A 19,461-nucleotide genomic window follows, 5' to 3' on the forward strand; every position below is an offset into this window, starting at 1 on the left:
AGCTTTAAGAAATGTACGGCTTTTTGTGTTCTTTCAACAAGCAATGTTTTTCCTTGTCATGTGTTGATTTGTGGGTGGTTTTGAGTAAAACGTTTGGTGGCTGAGGTATGAACTTTTAGCATGAGAGTTTATTTGTTACAGTTCCGGTTGTCAATGACTACACCAGGCAAATATCCCAATTGCTACTTTTACAATGTTGTTAACGTTTTAAATAAAGGGAAGAGGAAAAAAACTACACAAGATGAGTAACTAACTAGGTCATAGCTTTGGCAGCTTTGACAAACCACAACCAGGTTGGAATAATCATGGTTCTCAAGGAAGGTGTGGTTGGTCTTTTAATGTGTAACGCATTAGTCCTGATTACTGGATACTTGAGGTTCTCACCAACTCGGCAAGGGCACAGAAATAGGGGTTTGGTCACAATGACAGAGCAGATAAAGGTAATCTACTGTCTGAAACTTCAGAGTTGACACACTTTGAGTATATCAGAGTTGAATGTATCTTTAATGAAAGTAAATGCCATAATGAGCAATAACTTCTATGGTATTGCTCATCACAAGTGAAGAGACTTTCAAGGAAATCCTTTAATGGTTTATTATGACATGTTTTTTCCTATAATACGAAAATATGAAGTTACTTTGAAATATGTCAGAAAAATATTCCATTATGTCACACAATTCTTCCTTTTCAGCAGAGAATGTCCTTTGGGTAAGGTGGGTATGAATGGAAAGGACTCTTCTGTTTTAAGTCAGATCAGCAAACACTATTTCCTCAGTCCCCGTTTGCTCCTGCTGCCCTTGGTACTGAGAAGAGAGAAAAGGTGAGCACTTTTATATCAACTACCACAAAACAAGCACGTCTCCATGTTGATCCAGACCTAAAATAACACTTGACAGTTTGCTAACACAAGGTATGAGTAGAAAAACACAATATAATACCTGTACTGTAAACCAAATAGTTCCAGAAACTTAATTAAAAAAAAACAATCTTGGCATAAGAAAACATGTCTTTACACACAGCAATTTGTTTACCCTTTTCAGATGTACTGAGACAATAAAAACATAACATGTACTGTAAGGTATTTTAATCAGTATGAGCAGTCAGGACAGCTGTATCAGTCTAATCCCTGAGGTGTGTGGGTGACGCTACTTTGGAAACCACCCACAAGAGGACACATCCCGAGTTTTCTAAACAATATCTACACACCCAGCATTGCTTTGTGGTCAACAGTATGTTACTTTTATTTTAACCTTTGCATTTAGCCATAAAGCCATGTAGAGGCATGCGTGTAAGCCCCCCGGCATGTGTAGCATGTCGTAGATCATATCCCCATACCCTGGCGGTGGTCTTTTAAATGTGATGCCTCGCAGGGGCAAGCCAGTGAAGGCTTTGGAAAGCAATGTGTCATGGGTATGGGATTAAGCAAATTCACAGAGCTTGAATCTGACCCTTTAAATAACTGCATAGTCATTTTATGTAGTTACTCTGTTGAGTGAACCCGACAAGACATCCCAGTGGGCCAAATAAACATATCACGATTCCATATAGCGTATTTTCCAGGTTTTGAAAGATAATTTTTAGTAGTACATTTTTGTATGCATTTTAAATAGAAAAACAATAACATGCATGATTTTTGTGTTCCCAAGAATTACAACACATCAATCGGTCACTTTTGAGGTCGGGATTTCTTAAAAGGGTACCCTTTCTTTTCTTTTAAAATACCCTTTAATTCAAGCAATGGTTGGTTGTGGTGTAGGAGGTGTCCTGATATAGTTTTTTGAGTGCAGATCTTCCTGCCTGACCTTTCATGTAGGCCAGGTTGGTTTCTTTCTAACAGTTGACTCGTGCACTTCAACACTGATTGTGGCAAGAGATATCTGTTCATGCTACCTTGGTTTTCTTAGAGACTTCTATGAGCTGCTTTCGGTCAGCTCTTTGCCTGAATTTGGTTGGAAGACTAGTGCAATGTAGATTGCCAGTGGTCTAGAAAATGTATTTTATGGTGGAATAATGTACTTTGTAACCTCGAATAATGGGCATTAATTATCTTTCTTCTGAGGGTCCCAGGTCTTTTGATCTTGGCACAATGTGTTGCCACACACCTCTATGGTTAAGACCACACCAGACTAGGCTATTAATCTTTATGGAATACTGGACTCTCTCAAGTTACTCTCTTACATTTTTTAATAATTAATTACTTTCAATATTTTTTTTTATAATTAATTTATTCTGCACATTTTAGCCATTTTATGTGACGGTAAATATACGGGTGTACTAACCCTAACACTGCATTTAAAACGGGTGTGTAATTTATGCTTGAATTTATGCTGTTAGTAAACAAAAAATCATACATACGGCCCCTTTAAATTAAACCAGTTCTGTAATAGTTCAAAGCATATACCCATATTGTCAGCATCAACAAAACGTCATTTGAAGTATGGTCTTTTTGAATAGGATAAAACAAATAGCTTTTATGTGTGAAAAATAAGAATTAGCATGCTTGCTCCATCCTTACTAATTCTATAGAATTGTGATAAAACAAAATAGATTAGAATCTCACTGATGCTTGCATGACAATAAAATAAGAAATGAGTTTACTTAATTAATCCCTAAGGGCAAGTAATTAACACTTGTCTTAGCAGAGATTGCAGTTAAACGAAACCAAACATATTGTGGTGGTGCTATCAGTAGTCTCAATGAAATGTACTCTGAACGTTTAAAGGAAGTTCTAGTAAACAAACATCTATTGGAGTAAATCAAACTTCCCCCCGGAAAACAGCCTCATTCCAAGAACAGGCAATATGTTCACTGAAGAAGCTATTGTAGTAAAAGCTCTTCAGGTATTCCAAGGTACAGTAGTCAAACTACCAAAAACCAGTGCTCTTGGAATGGAGATAATCAAGATGAAAGAAGGAAAATTTATATTAAATAAAATCCACACACAATGATGCAAGTGCAAGCCAAATGTGTTCCGTGTTTTAATTATGATCAGGCCAACACAATAAAGGATTGTTACTTTAAAACTCCTGAGGGCCTCGATTTAATCTTCGTACTATCTGGTATACTTTTTCCTTGTTTCTTCTAGGCAAACAGTTCTGTTCTCAGAATGTTTAAAAACTGCATAAATTCCCACATCCAAAAGAAAATGTCTTAGCTGGATTCCAGGTGCATGCATGTTTTTGTGTGTGTAAAAGTAGTGTCCAATTCAACATTCAAGCTTGTATTTGCTTTTTTTGGTAAACTGCTCTACGCTGCTTTATTTTAATCCTAGACCTTTGTTATCTGGATTTTGGCACACTGGATGTACCACAGCACCAACCCTTCTCAGCATCAGCTGGCAGCTGTTATGAAAGTTCAAAGAACTTGGATTAGGCTGAGGGGTGGGGGGGGATGGAAAGACAGGAGGGGGCAGGAGCTTATCAGTCTTAGCAGGATATTATCAACCGCTTCAACACTGCTGGAAGAAAACTAGACAGAATATGTTGGACCAAGAGTTACAGTAGTTCTGGAAATAATTGGACACTGACACAAGTGTTGTTATTTTGGCTGTTTACCTAAATATATTCTAGTTACAGTTAAAGAATGAATATGGGATTTAAGTGCATTCTCTCAGCTCTAATTTGAGGGTATTTACATCCAAATTGGAGGAAGGGTTTGGGTATTTACATCCAAATTAGGGGAAGGATTCAGCTCTTTAATATGTAGACCCCTCTTTTTCGAGGGACCATAAGTAATTGGACAATTGACTCAAAAACTGTTTCATGGACATGTGTGGGCTATTCCTTCATTAAGCATGTAGTTCTGTAGTTGATTCCAGGTGTGGCATTTGCATTTGGAATTGGTTGTGTGAATACAAAACATGCGGTCAAAGGAGTTCTCAATGCAAGTGAAACAGGCCATCCTTAGGCTGCAAAAAAAATAAGTCCACCAGAGAGATAGCAGGAATATTAGTAGTAGCCAAATCAACAGTTTTGTACATTCTGAGAAAAAAAAAAGACTCTGCAACACAAAAAGGCCTGGATGTACACAGAAGACAGCAGTGGTAGATAATTGTAAGATCTTTTCCATGGTAAAGAAAACCCCTTCACAACATCTAGCCAAGTGAAGAACACGCTCCAGGAGGTAGGCATTATCCAAGTCTACCATGAAGAGAAGATTCACAAGAGCAAATACAGAGGGTTCACCACAAGGTGCAACCCATTCATAAGCCTCAAGAATAGAAAGGCCAGGTTAAAATTTGCCAAAAAACATATTTTTTGGCAACAGTCAGCTCAGTTCTGGAAAAGCATTCTTTGGACAGATGAAACTAAGATCAACCTGTACCAGAATGATGGGAAGAAAAAAGTATGGAGATGGCTTGGTACGGCTCAAAGCATACCACATTTGTAAATCACGGTGAAGGCAGTGTGATGGCATGGGCATGCATGGCTTCCAACGGCACTGGGTCACTAGTGTTTATTGATAATGTGACAGAAGAAAGAAGCAGCCAGATGAATTCTGAAGTTTATAGGGATATATTGTCTGCTCAGATTCAGCCAAATTCAGCAAAGTTGATTGGACAACGCATCACATTACAGATGGACAATGACCCAAAACATACTGCAAAAGCAACCCGGGAGTTTTTAAAGGCAAAGAAGTGAAATATTCTGCAGCGGCCGAGGCAATCACCTGATCTAAACCTGATCGAGCATGCATTTCATTTGTTGAAGACAAAATTTAAGGCAGAAAGACCCACGAACAAACAAAAACTGAAGACAGCAGCAGTAAAGGCATAGTAAAGCATAACAAAGGAGGAAGCCCAGCGTTTGTTGATGTCCATGCATTCCAGACTTCAAGCAGTCATTGCCTGCAAAGGTTTCTCGACAAAGTATAAAAAATATATCTTTATTAATGATTATGTTAATTTGTCAAATTACGTTTGAGCCCCTGAAATAAGGGGACTGTGTACAAAAATGGTTGCAATTCCTAAACATTTCATACAATATTTTTATTCAACCCCTTGATTAAAGCTGAAAGTCTGCACTTCAACTGCATCTCAGTGGTTTCATTTCAAATCCAATGTGGTAGCATACAGAGCCTAATATTGTGTAAATTGTGTCAATGTCCAAATATTTCCAGACCTAACCGTATACAATTTAAAAAGGCACAAGATATAGGGGTAATGGAAGTGCTGCATGTGTGTATAAGTATTTCCAGTACAGCATGTCTTTTGTACTCACACTTTCTGATGATCACTGACTCGATTCCTAAGCACGGTAACCTGTATAAATCAGAGTTTGGACAGTAAATACATACACCTAGTATACACACACTGAATCACTGCCAGGTGACTTATCTATGCATTTCTGACAAATCCATACAACCATATCATTCAGTTCTTGGATAAACTCCAATTATGATGCAGTTTTGTGGTAATGGGAATTAGTGTTACAAAACATGCAAAAGCAGTATAAATCTCTACGAATGCCTCTTTATAGAAACCAGATATGTTAAGGCTATTGTTGTATAAATGTTGGCCTAGAATCTTTGGCCACCCTGGTCCTGAAGAGCTGCAGCTGTTCAGTTTCCTCAAATGCAGATTCAGCCTAGTCCAGAATTTAAGAAATTACTGAACTGATCAATGAGTTTGCTTATATTGCCAGCTGGCCTAGTTAAAACTCTGCAGAACAAGGAACAGGTTTGCCCATCCTTGGCCTAAGTCAATATTTTTGTTTCACATGAAATGTATGCACAAGTGGAAGCCGATGATAGCAGGTTTGCATGCATTTGATACTGCATTGACTCTGTTCCAGGCATTCTAATGAGCCATGCTCCTCTTACGGGCTCTGCTGGCATGCAAATATCCTTTGTCCAGTCCTATACATGTACAGTGGGGAGAAAAAGTATTTGATACACTGCCGATTCTGCATATTTTACCCCTTACAAAGCATGTAGAAGTCTGTAATTTTTATCATAGGTACTCTTCAACTGTGAGTGACGGAATCTATAATAAAAATCTAGAAAATCTCATTGCATGATTTTTAAGTAATTATTTTGCATTTTATTGCATGAGAAGCAGAACTTAAAATTTGTTACAGAAACCTTTGTTTGCAATTACAGAGATCATACGTTTCCTGTAGTTCTTGACCAGGTTTGCACAAACTGCAGCAGGGATTTTGGCCCACTCCTCCATACAGACCTTCTCCAGATCCTTTAGGTTTCGGGGCTGTCGCTGGGCAATACGGATTTTCAGCTCCCTCCAAAGATTTTCTATTGGGTTCAGGTCTGGAGACTGGCTAGGCCACTCCAGGACCTTGAGATGCTTCTTACGGAGCCACTCCTTAGTTGCCCTGGCTGTGTGTTTCATGCTGGAAGACCCAGCCACCACCCATCTTCAATGCTCTTACTGAGGGAAGGAGGTTGTTGGCCAAGATCTCGCGATACATGGCCCCATCCATCCTCCACTCAATACGGTGCATTCGTCCTGTCCCCTTTGCAGAAAAGCATCCCCAAAGAATGATGTTTCCACCTCCATGCTTCACGGTTGGGATGGTGTTCTTGGGGTTGTACTCATCCTTCTTCCTCCAAACACGGCGAGTGGAGTTTAGACCAAAAAGCTCTATTTTTGTCTCATCACACCACATGACCTTCTCCCATTCCTCCGTTGGATCATCCAGATGGTCATTGGCAAACTTCAGATGGGCCTGGACATGCACTGGCTTGAGAAGGGGGACCTTGCGTGCGCTGCAGGATTTTAATCCATGAAGGCGTAGTGTGGTACAAATGGTTTTCTTTGAGAGTGTGGTCCCATCTCTCTTCAGGTCATTGACCAGGTCCTGCCGTGTAGTTCTGGGCTGATCCCTCACCTTCCTCATGATCATTGATGCCCCACGAGGTGAGATCTTGCATGGAGCCCCAGACCGAGGGAGATTGACCGTCATCTTGAACTTCTTCTATTTTCTAATAATTGCGCCAACAGTTGTTGCCTTCTCACCAAGCTGCTTGCCTATTGTCCTGTAGCCCATCCCAGCCTTGTGCAGGTCTACAATTTTATCCCTGATGTCCTTACACAGCTCTCTGGTCTTGGCCATTGTGGAGAGGTTGGAGTCTGTTTGATTGAGTGTGTGGACAGGTGTCTTTTATACAAGTAACAAGTTCAAACAGGTGCAGTTAATACAGGTAATGAGTGGAGAACAGGAGGGCTTCTTAAAGAAAAACTAACAGGTCTGTGAGAGCCTGAATTCTTACTGGTTGGTAGGTGATCAAATACTTATGTCATGCAATAAAATGCAAATTAATTATTTAAAATCATACAATGTGATTTTTTGGATTTTTGTTTTAGATTCCGTCTCTCACAGTTGAAATGTACAGACCTCTACATGCTTTGTAAGTAGGAAAACCTGCAAAATCGGCAGTGTATCAAATACTTGTTCTCCCCACTCTAGGTAACGGCAAGATAGTGGCATTATCTTACATCATATTTCTGCCGGGAGTGTTGGTATTGGAGATCAAATTTCTCAGCTTCAAGTTGATGGATCTGCTTCCAGAGTTCAGAAGCCTTTTCTCTATAAGGATCAGAAGTAAACAATGGACAATAGGGAAGTGTGGATAAACTTACATACAGCTCTGGAAAAAATTAAGAAACCACTGCAGCTTTTCCTTTCCTTTCCAAAAAAGTTGAAAAGGAATGAGTGAGGAACAGAAGGGTTAAAATTAAGAGACCACTACAAATGTAACGCTTCTGTTCCTCACTCAAAACTTTCCTTTTCAGCTTTTTTGGAAAGTAAAGAAAAAGGTTCAGTGGTCTCTGAATATTTTCCGGAGCTTTATGTAGCACAATGAGAGAGCAGGTATATGTCTGGTAGGGGTAAGATTGTACATACTAATACATACTAGTACATACTAATTATTGGAGAATGCACCTCTCAACTTGAATTGCGAGTGCCAAATGGCAGTCGAACGTTCTCCTCAACATTACCTCAGCTTGTCCTCTTTAAGATTGTCAATGTTCAGCTCCCTCCGGCGTTCACTTAATATTGCTCTCTTCTTCTCTCGCTCAGTTTTCTTTTTTGGCCCACCTTTCTTTTCTGTCTGCAATTACAGTATATTTTGATGTAAAGATATTCATTAGACTCTGGTAGAACTCCAGACTGGTGATGAAAGGTGGTTTTAGGATCATTACTATTACCTTGTACCCACTAAACTGCAAGTTGGTAAGGACCTTTTTTTTCTTGGCGTCATCCTCAGCTTTCTTCTTGAACTCCTCTTCCTCCTTCCGTGCTTTTTCCTCCTGGAAGTAAGAGAGAAAAGTACAATAATTTCTACTAAGTCATATAATGACAATTATCGTGACTGCAATTTCATTAATATACCTATGTTTTATGTAAATACAAAGTTGTATTTACACTTGCAAAGAGAAAGTGTAGCGCTCACAAATCTTGATGAGTTGAAAACATCCGCATGCAACACCTTGCCCTGTCAAGGGATGAGCTGCTGCTGTAGTACAACAGAGTTAGATAGTTGGCTAGCTAGTTAGCTTATTTAGTTAGTTATTTAGTTATTTTCATGATCTGAGTTTCGATCTCACTAGAACAAATTACTGGCCACATGGATTGAAATCAAACCTAAGAATGTTGAAAATGACTGCAGTTTCATTAATTTCAGGCTTGTAACAAACAAAAGCTAACATGAGAATTCCCGCCTATAATATCACACAACAATCTATTAAAAGGTGTTGTTATTTGACAAGTCATATTAAATGCGTATTTCACATGTCAAATAGTGTCATAGGACAAACATAGAAATTAAACAGTGTTCCATATCTACATTGATATTCAGAACTCTCCCCACTGATTGAAGGTTGAGGTTTATCAGGACCAAAACCTCTCGCCAAAAAAAGTTTATTTCCTATAGCAGTAGGCCTCATGAACATGCCCCAGGGGCCAAACTGACTATAGCCCGCTCCCCACATATACACACAACCTCAACTGGATAAATCTATAACTCTCCCCACACAAACACATAATCCTCAACTGGACAATCCTTGCACCTTACATATTTTGCAGTATTTTTTAGTAACTTATTAACTTATTATTAAAATGATCATTCCTCAGTGTGTGACACCAACTGTTAATCATGGAGGAGGAAGTGTGATGGTATGGGGCTCTTTTGCACAGAGTAAGTGGCACCATGAACCAAAAAAGCAACCATAGCATTTTGCAGCCCCACACAATACCCTCGGGTGTGCACCTAGTTGGTCTGACGTTCATCCTACAGCAAGATAATGACCACAAACATACCTCCAGGCTATGTCAGAACTACACTACCGCTCAAAAGTTTGAGATCACTTACACTTGTGTAAAATAGAAATTTAAACAGAAAAATTTAAACCCTATATTAAATAGAAAATAGTACAAAAACAACATATCAAATGTTGTAACTGAAGTTATCATTCCTTCAAAAATATATGCCCACTTTGAATTTGATGCCTGCAACATTTTTCAAAAAAGCTGGGACAGGGTCAACAAAAGACAACTAAACCTGGTGGAATACCACACAACTAATTAGGTCAATTGGCAACAGGTCAGTAACATGATTGGGTATTAAAAGATCATTCTAGAGAGGATGTGTCTGTCAGAAGCGAGGATGGGGAGGGGTTCATCACTCTTTGAAAGACTGCACAAACAAACAGTGCCAGCAAATAGTGCAATTTAAGAATAACGTTCCTTAACGTGAAATTGCAAAGAAAAGTTGCATCCAGAAAAATCTATATTATGTAAGAGACAAGAAACCAATATTGGAATGCCGTGATCTTCGGGCCCTCAGATGGCACTGCTTTAAAAACTGTCACGATTCTGTAGTGGAAATCACTGTATGGGCTCAGGAACACTTCTGAAAACCATTGTCTGTGAACATAGTACGTCGCTGCATCAACAAATGCAAGTTAAAACTCTACCATGCAAAGATTAAACCATATATAAACAAGATCCAGAACCGCCACCAGCATCTCCAGGCTTATTTAGGATGGATTGAGGTGAAATGGAAGAACTTTCTTCTGAAAAATCAAAATGTTTAATTATTTTTGGGAATCATGGACGCTGTGATCTCCAAATTAAAGGAGAGAGACCATCCGGCTTGTTATCAGTGCACAGTTCAAAAGCCATTATCTGTGATGGTATGGGGGTGCATTAGTACACATGGCATGGGTGACATACACATCTGTGAAGTTACCATTAATGCTGAACAATATATACCAGTTTTGGGGTAATATATGTAGCCATCCAGATTATGTCTTTTTCAGGGAAGGCTTTGTTTATTTCAGCAAGACAATGCCAAACCAAATTCTGCAAGTATTACAACAGCATAACTCTGTAGTAAAAGAGTCTGGTTGCTAAATTGGCCTGCCTGCAGTCCAGACCTGTCATCCATTGAAAACATATTATCCTCCTGTTCCACCACATCCGAAAGATGCTCTATTGGGTTGAGATCTGGTGACTGTGGGGGCCATTTCAGTACAGTGAACTCATTGTCATGTTCAAGAAACCAATTTGAAATGATTCGAGCTTTGTGACATGGTGCATTATCCTGCTGGAAGTAGCCATCAGAGGATGGGTACATGGTGGTCATAAAGGGATGGACATGGTCAGAAACAATGCTCAGGTAGGCCATGGCATTTAAACGATGCCCAATTGGCACTAAGGGGCCTAAAGTGTACCAAGAAAACATTCCCCACACCATTACACCACCACCACCAGCCTGCACAGTGGTAACAAGGCATGATGGATCCATGTTCTCATTCTGTTTATGCCAAATTCTGACACTACCATCTGAATGTCTCAACAGAAATCGAGACTCATCACACCAGGCAACATTCTTCCAGGCTTCAACTGTCCAATTTTGGTGAGCTCATGCAAATTGTAGCCTCTTTTTCCTATTTGTAGTGGAGATGAGTGGTACCCGGTGGGGGTCTTCTGCTGTTGTAGCCCATCCGCCTCAAGGTTGTGCGTGTTGTGGCTTCACAAATGCTTTGCTGCATACCTCGGTTGTAACAAGTGGTTATTTCAGTCAAAGTTGCTCTTCTATCAGCTTGAATCAGTCGGCCCATTCTCCTCTGACCTCTAGCATCAACAAGGCATTTTCGCCCACAGGAGTGCCGCATACTGGATGTTTTTCCCTATTCACACCATACTTTGTAAACCCTAGAAATGGTTGTGTATGAAAATCCCAGTAACTGAGCAGATTGTGAAATACTCAGACCGGCCCGTCTGGCACCAACAACCATGCCACGCTCAAAATTGCTTAAATCACCTTTCTTTCCCATTCTGACATTCAGTTTGGAGTTCAGGAGATTGTCTTGACCAGGACCACACCCCTAAATGCATAGAAGCAACTGCCATGTGATTGGTTGATCAGATAATTGCATTAATGAGAAATTGAACAGGTGTTCCTAATAATCCTTTAGGTGAGTGTATATGATACAATTAAGGTTACAAGGTTTTCAAAAACATATTTTATTTTGGTAGTGCCCTATGACAGATGTATAATATTAATACACAATGTACAGTTGTACTCAAAATCTGCATAGCCTTGGAGAATTGGTAATATATGGACCATTATTAAAGAAAACATGAGTGAGCAGGCAAAACACATTTATTTTATTTCTTATGGGACTCACATTCAACTGTAGGTCATCATAGAATGGCAAAATCATAAAACAAACCATGGCAATAAAGAAAAATAATTACTGACTCCTGTTCAAAATATTGTATACCTTTAGTTCTTAATACTGTGAATTGCCCCTTTTAGCATCAATGACAGCATGCAGTCTTTTTGTATTAGTCTATGAGGCCCCGAATTCTTGCAGGTGGTATAGCTGCCCATACGTCTGGGAAAAATGCCTCCAGGTCATGCAAAATCTTTAGTCGTCTTATATGAACCGCATGTTTGAGATCTTCACTAGAGTGGCTCGATGATATTAAGGTCAGGAGACTGTGATGGCCACTCCAGAACCTTCACTATTTCTGCTGTAACCACTGGAGTAGGGTCAACTGGGCTTAGGGTCATTGTCCTGCTGGAAAGTCCAAGGGCGTCCCATGCGCTGCTTTCATGCAGAAGAATGCAAACTGTCTGCCAGTATTTTCTGATAACATGCTGCATTCATCTTGCTATCAATTTTAACAAGATTCCCCATGCCTTGTTGACATCTCTCCAGACATGGTTATGGTTGTGACCATAAAGCTCTATTTTTGTCTCGCAACTCCAAATTACAGTGTGTCAGAAGCTGTGAGTTGTGTCAAGGTGTTGTCGGGCATATTGTAACCAGGGTTTTTGTGGCATTGGTGCAGTAAAGGCTTCTTTCTGGCAACTCTACCATGCAGCTCATTTTTGTTCAAGTACCATCTTATTGTGCTCCATGAAACAACCACACCGTCTTTTTCCAGAGCAGCCTGTATTTCTCCCTGAGGTTATCTGTGCGGTTTTCTTTGTATCCCGAACAATTCCTCTAGCAATTTTGGCTGAAATCTTTCTTGGTCTACCTGACCTTGGCTTGGTATCAAGAGATTCCCGATTTTACACTTCTTAATAAGTGATTGAACAGTACTGACTGGCATTTGCAAGGCTTTGGGTATCTTTTTATATCCTTTTCCATCTTTATAACTTTAAACAAAAGCCTTGCTTATCTTAATTACTGATATGCCCATCAAGTTGCGCTTCTTTGTAAGCAGCAACTATTGTAAACAGCCAAGCACGGAGGGGAAAAGTAGAATATTACTGGTAAGTGTAAGTGATTATTTTGATGAGTAATACCTCCGCGATTGAGGCATTGCAATATGCAATGGAAGTATATGTTCACAATACTCAAATAAACAAGGAAGGGGACACAATAATTGAAACAAGCATACAGATTTCAGTCAAAGAGTGACAAACCCCATGAACTCAAATGCGATCACCACAGCCTTGTGAACAAGTCATGCTCTTGCACTGACGGGTAAATTCTGTTTATGTCATTTTTATATCACTCTTTCATCAGTCAACATCATTAACTTCTGCAGAAAGTCACCTGTTAACGTTAAGCCTATGAGTGCCCCGACATAACAAGCTAATATTATAGGTAGCTAGCTATCTCGCTAATATAGTAGTAGCACATAAGTCATATTAATGATCACGTTAGCACAAATAACTATGGTGTCAGCGTTAGATTTTTTTTCTCCCTAATGAACAACTATGTATATATTTTGACTAAAGCATTTAACAACCCAAAAGAAGTAACTATAAATGACTCCCCCCTCAAAAGTTTTCGGATACCTGCTGTTGGTTTTACCGTAGCAAAGACACACCGTTTCTCAATTTTGAGCTTTAATGACGAAAGCTTGACAGACCTTCTTCAACCAATGACTATTTTTTAAGGTAGGATTGGACAAGGACTGTTTGGGGGAGGGGTTTTGCCATAGGCCAATTCTCCGGGCAAATGTGGTTTATATATGGGTGCGGTTAATACTCAGGTTTGTATACACACAAAGATATAAAATTAATGGTGTGGTTAATACACAGTGTGGGTTATAAACAGGGAATTACGGTACTACATTGAAAAAAAGGCTAATTTCAATTTATTTATTTTTTTACCAGAGACAAAATGTTAGCTAACATTAATTTCAACAAATTTTACAAACTTCCAGCTGCTGCTATATATGCATCTGATCAAATAGAGCTATTGTTAAGAAATATTGCTGGCAAGCAGGCAGACTGATATTCAATAATTTTGAGGAAGAATGATTATAACGTGTTTAAAAACACCTCCTGTTACTAAATATCTCTGCTGCTTTGTTTTTTGACAACAGTTACCACAGAGTATTTGCAGAGGTCCGACACTGCCTCAGAAAGTCATGGTCAACAATCTACATTGTACCTACATTGTAACATTGTACCATATTAAAAGTATTTAAACCACATCACATGATTTTTGTTACATTATAGCCTTATCGATTAAATTGGAAATAAAAAAAGATCATTTAAAAAAAAGATTGTAACATAAAATGGGGGAAAAGTGAAGAGGTCTGAATATTTTCTAAATGCACTGTAAATGTATATATTCTAAATGCACTCTTGTTAATCTAAATTAAACTAATGCGGTGTAAAAATGATCTACACAGTTTCCCATGCTGTCCCATGCCCATATTTGAGTTCTGATGAGGATACTTACGTTTATTCTGTTTTGACGCTCCTTTTCTTTCTCCGATCTGATTCTCATCTGCTCTGCTCTCTCAGACCGGCGCTTTTCCTATGATCCAGATGTATATTGGAGAAGGTGAGAGATGAAATGCCAACTATTTCCATTCCAAAGATATCCCTATAAATTTTTTGTGTCATGGGAACCATAACCGTAGTACATATTTTTAACAGGAAGTACACACAAAGCAGTGACATATCAAAGAGTAGAATAATGAAATGCAATGTATCTCACAATACGATCCGTGAGGTTGATGAGCTCCTCTTCCTCCTTCTTGCGGCTCTCAAAATGTGCCTCGATCAGAGTCTGCAATTCAGTCAGATCCTTCTCCATACGTTTGCGATGGATATCCTACAGGCACAACCGATTCAAATGTGAGAGGTCAGAGAGAAAGGCTTGGTCAGCAGGGAGGACATACTTCCTTAACTTCTACCTACTACCAGACAATGAAAGTTCTTATTCAATATACTGTACGTGTGTGCCTACAGTGAGGTAAACTTACATCAAAATCCACTTTCTCTCCATCTGGGATTTTGGGTGGTACTAGACTAGGCAAGAAGGCTGGTCTGTGGAGGATATAAAATACCACGTTTCTAATTTCCCCTTCGAGTATAAGGAATCCATATTTTATTTTTGGGATAGTATACATACTTTGGTTTAGGTTTTTCTCCTTCTTCTTCCCGAGTTGGAAAGGGAGGTTTCAGTTAGTGACACAATTAAATGTACAGAGCATTGCAAAACAATTAACTAAACAATATTATTTTTAACTTCACAACCCTCCACCCCTTTTGGATATCCAGGAATTGATTCATAAACTGTTCCATACCTCCTTCCTCCTGCTCTTCCTCTGCATCTGGTAAAAGATGGCAGGGTCAATGAAATGTCAACTATTTGATTAGATTAAACTTTATTGTTATTGAACAGTACGAGTACGAGTACAGTACAACAAAATGCAGTAAGCATCTAACCAGAAGTGTAAATAGAAGATGGCAGTAAATGTACAAGTATTAGGTATAGTGTATGTAACAACTGGAATATTTAGATGTCAAATGAAGGCAAATGCAGTGCAAATGGCAATTCTAAATGAGCAATGAAGGCAAATAGGGGAGGGGAGAAATTTATTAAGTATAAGTATATTAAGCATATGTACAGATGATATAAAAAGTCTACACACCCTTGTTAAAATGCCAGGTTATTGTGATGTAAAAGAATGAGACAAAAATAAATAATGTCAGAACTGTTTCCACATCTAATGTGACCTATAACGTGAACAATTCAATTGAAAAACAAACTGAAATCTTCGAGGGGGAAAAATAAAAAACCCACAATAACCTGGTTGCATAAGTGTGCACACCCTTAAACTAATACTTTGTTGAAGCACTGTTTTATTTTATTACAACACTCAGTGTTTTTGGGTAGGAGTCTATTAGCATGGGACATCTTGATGTGGCAATATAACCCCCCCTCTTCTTTGCAAAAGCTTAAAAATATGTCAGATTGCGAGGACATCTCCTGTGCACAGCCCTCTTCAGATCACCCCACAGATGTTCAATTGGAATCAGGTCTGGGCTCTGGCTGGGCCATTCCAAAACGTAAATCTTTTACTGGTGAAGCCATGCTTTTGTGGATTTGGATGTGTGCTTTGGGTCGTTGTAGTGCTGAAAGATGAACTTCCTCTTCATCTTAAGCTTTCTAATGGACGCCTGAAGGTTTTTTTGCCTAGTATTTGGAACTGTTCATAATTCCCTCCACCCTGACGAAGGTCCTGGTTCCAGCTGAAGAAAAACAGCCTCAAAGCATGATGCTGCCACCACCATGCTTCACTGTGGATATGGTGTTGTTTTGGGTGATGTGCAGTGTTGTTTTTGCGCCAAACATACCTTTTGGAATTATGGCCAAAAAGTTCAACCTTGGTTTCATCAGACCATAATACATTTTCCCACATGCTTTTGGGAGACTTGATGTTTGTTTTTGCAAACTTCAGCCAGGCTTGGATGTTTTTCTTTGTAAGAAAAGGCTTCCGTCTTGCCACCCTACCTCATAGCCCATTCATATGAAAAATACAGGAGATTGTTGTCACATGTTGCACACTGCCAGTACTTGCCAGAAATTCCTGCAGTTCCTTTAATGTTGCTGTAGGCCTCTTGGAAGCCTCCCTGACCAGTTTTCTTCTTGTCTTTTCATAACTTTTTGAGGGACGTCCAGTTCTTGGTAATGTATCTGTTGTGCCATATTTTCTCCCCTTCATGATGACTGTCTTCACTGTGTTCCATGGTATATCTAATGCTTTGGAAATTATTTTGTACCCTTCTGCTGACTGATATCTTTCAACAATGAGACCCCTCTGATGCTTTGGAAGCTCTCTGCAGACCATGGCTTTTGCTCTGCGATGCAACTAAGAAAATGTCAGGATAACAGCTAGAACAGCTGAACTTTATTTGTGATTAATCAGTCACTTTAAATTATGGTAGGTGTGTAATGACTTCTATTTAACATGGGTTTGGATTTGATTGGTAAATTCTGAACACAGCCACATCCCCAGTTATAAGAGGGTCTGCACACTTACGCAACCAGGTTATTGTAAGGTTTTTATTTTTCCTTTTTCCCCCTCGAAGATTTCAGTTTGTTTTTCAATTGAATTGTTCATATTTATAGGTCAAATTAAAAGTGAAAAAAGTTCCGACATGATTTATCTTTGTTTCATTCTTTTACATCACAAAAACCTCGCATTTTTACAGGGGTGTGTAGACGTTTTATATCCACTGTATGAACAAGAATGCAAGTACAATGGCAATTTTAAATTCAGTGCAGGCAAATTGAAGGTGCAAGGTAGCATGTGCAAGTGAAATGCAGGTATAACAACAATGAGGTTATGACAGGCATGTGAAAAAGTGCAGGGGTAAGACATAAATAAAGACATGATAAGACCAATGGGGGACTGCGGAAAGCCCAGAGGGACAGTGGTTCTAAACCAGATTAGAATATTTCTGTGACCTGTTTGAACGCACCCATCCCAGCCGAAAAGTTCCGGATAAGCATGCCTGCTAAATGACTAAAATGGGAAATCTCTCTTAGCCTCAGAATATTTCACCTAATCCATACTCAGGCCTTTCTAAGAAAGGCAACATAGAGGTTTTTCATCTTCATCATTGTTTAATAGAGTCCTATTCTATGAAAGCTATCAAGCGTAAACTGTAAAATTAGGAGACAACAGAAAACCAACATGTGCAGTTTAATGCAGATTATCTCATTAGAAAATATGGCTGGAATTGACAAAATTCGACTTACAATACCAGTAAAAATATTTTACACAGGCTTGTTTTTTTCTTTTGTAGATCATTGTTGATACGACAAATATAGGCGACTGAAACGCGTTCATCATTCACTAATAATATTGTGAAATTACATAATGTTACATTGCAAAACAATTCTAAACTGGGTTTAAACATAATGAAATTAAGAAGCAAATTACTTTCAGGAAATTATCTGCGCCAATAACTTTCAGCAGGGCTGTAAAACCCTCTGCTGCACCTCTGGGCTGATTGAAACGGACACAATTTGCGTGGTATTTGTTGAGACGTTTCTAACATCAGCATAAAACACCTTTATTGAGATTGGAAACATGATTTTAGAATCTAAATGTTGTTCAGAAAGACTGTTGTCATAACATTTCTTGTGACGGCCCTAAGTGGTATGGGCACGTGTTGTAACACTTTTTGCTGTATTTATGCTATATTTGAGCCAAGCTACTGACATTGTTGCAAGGAACAACAGACTTGCTTTTTATTTAGGTAAAACGAGTTTGGCTCTGGCCGCATTGAGCCAGGCTGGCCGGGCAATTTGCAAACCCCACGCATGCAAATGCACGTTTGCAAACGCGAACTCCAGCACACAAAGTTTTACCAGCGTGGACGTAATCTGTGATTATTAAAGCCACTAGCGATATATTTTCAAAACGCAAAACAGATGCACTCTTAGCTAAAAGACAATGTCGTCAGCAGCCAATGATAACCAATGATCACACTTTTCTGAGGTCCAGAGCAATTATATGGCCTACAGTGTTGAGGTGGCTACATCAAATGGGTAAAACATTTGATGCAGCCACCATCATCCTTTCCTCCTCAAATATTGTGATAAATTCCATAATTCACCTAATGAAGACATGTATGAAAGTATGGCCTGATCATTGTTCTGAGCAGAGGCATTCCTAGGATCACAATACATTCCGGGCTTAGCCCACCCTCCAGCCCCGCCCCTACAGGAAGTACAGGGTTTTGAATGTACATGCGGAAATTTTCGGTGTACACGCTAGCAGCCATAGACATAATAAAGAGTAGACGCCGCATCGACCGCTACTACCTACTGGCGCTGACGAGCTGTGGGGCCGCCATCTTGGATCGGTCAGCTGCTCCACTCAGTGTAATTTGTTTTGGCTGAAATGAGCTGTCAGCACATTTAATTAATCATACCTCAGTGAATACCTCACTGATTTTCACGCGTATGCTGCAAAGGTCATACATGTAGCTATGATACAGGACACATGGTTCGGCGTATTTTAATATTCATAGTGGGCTTAACAGTAATAGAATATTCTGATATATGATATAAAGTGTTCAAGAACCCCTTATTGATGAAAGAAATCTTGTGTTCTGTGACGTCGCCCGGCATGGCGCAGCCGGGGCCCCACCCTGGAGCCAGGCCCGGGGTTGGGGCTCGTTCGCGAGCGCCTGGTGGCCGGGCCTTTCCCCATGGGGCCCGGCCGGGCCCAGCCCGAACGAGCGACATGGGGCCGCCCTCCCGTGGGCTCACCACCCACAGGAGGGACCATAAGGGGCCGGTGCAGAGAGGATCGGGCGGCAGTCGAAGGCGGGGGCCTAGACAACCCGATCCCTGGACACGGAAACTAGCTCTAGGGACTTGGAATGTCACCTCGCTAGCGGGGAAGGAGCCTGAGATTGTGCGTGAGGTTGAGAGGTTCCGACTAGAGGTAGTCGGGATCACCTCTACGCACGGCTTGGGCTCTGGAACCACACTCCTTGAAAGATGATGGACTCTTCACCACTCTGGAGTTGCCCATGGTGAGAGGCGGCGGGCTGGTGTGGGTTTGCTTATAGCTCCCCAGCTCTGCCGCCATGTGTTGGAGTTTACCCCGGTGAACGAGAGGGTCGTTTCCCTGCGCCTACGGGTCGGGGATAGGTCTCTCACTGTTGTTTGTGCCTACGGGCCGAACGGCAGTGCAGAGTACTCAACCTTCT

At 40.0% G+C, this 19,461-nt stretch overlaps 1 protein-coding gene across 3 annotated transcripts in view; it reads right to left on the minus strand.

Annotated features, from left to right (window-relative positions):
* Positions 1-586: 586 nt before the first annotated feature.
* tnnt2b (troponin T type 2b (cardiac)) overlaps positions 587-19,461 on the minus strand; it is a 31,275-nt gene continuing 12,400 nt past the window's right edge. Inside the window, exons 1-11 of one of the 3 annotated variants that reach the window (XM_034287425.1) lie at positions 18,570-18,626; positions 15,033-15,059; positions 14,858-14,882; positions 14,709-14,772; positions 14,441-14,557; positions 14,180-14,257; positions 8,168-8,269; positions 7,958-8,070; positions 7,454-7,544; positions 5,220-5,260; positions 587-803 (exon numbers count right to left, since the gene is read on the minus strand). In XM_034287425.1, the coding sequence (XP_034143316.1) occupies positions 764-803; positions 5,220-5,260; positions 7,454-7,544; positions 7,958-8,070; positions 8,168-8,269; positions 14,180-14,257; positions 14,441-14,557; positions 14,709-14,772; positions 14,858-14,882; positions 15,033-15,059; positions 18,570-18,597 (726 nt within the window). In that variant the 5' untranslated portion in view covers positions 18,598-18,626 and the 3' untranslated portion in view covers positions 587-763. Of the gene's footprint in view, positions 804-5,219; positions 5,261-7,453; positions 7,545-7,957; positions 8,071-8,167; positions 8,270-14,179; positions 14,258-14,440; positions 14,558-14,708; positions 14,773-14,857; positions 14,883-15,032; positions 15,060-18,569; positions 18,627-19,461 lie in introns of those variants that run through there. The other 2 variants (XM_010899255.4, XM_010899254.4) reach the window with 2 other exon arrangements.

Source organism: Esox lucius, chromosome 17 (assembly GCF_011004845.1).
Source record: "Esox lucius isolate fEsoLuc1 chromosome 17, fEsoLuc1.pri, whole genome shotgun sequence".
Lineage (NCBI taxonomy): Eukaryota > Metazoa > Chordata > Actinopteri > Esociformes > Esocidae > Esox > Esox lucius.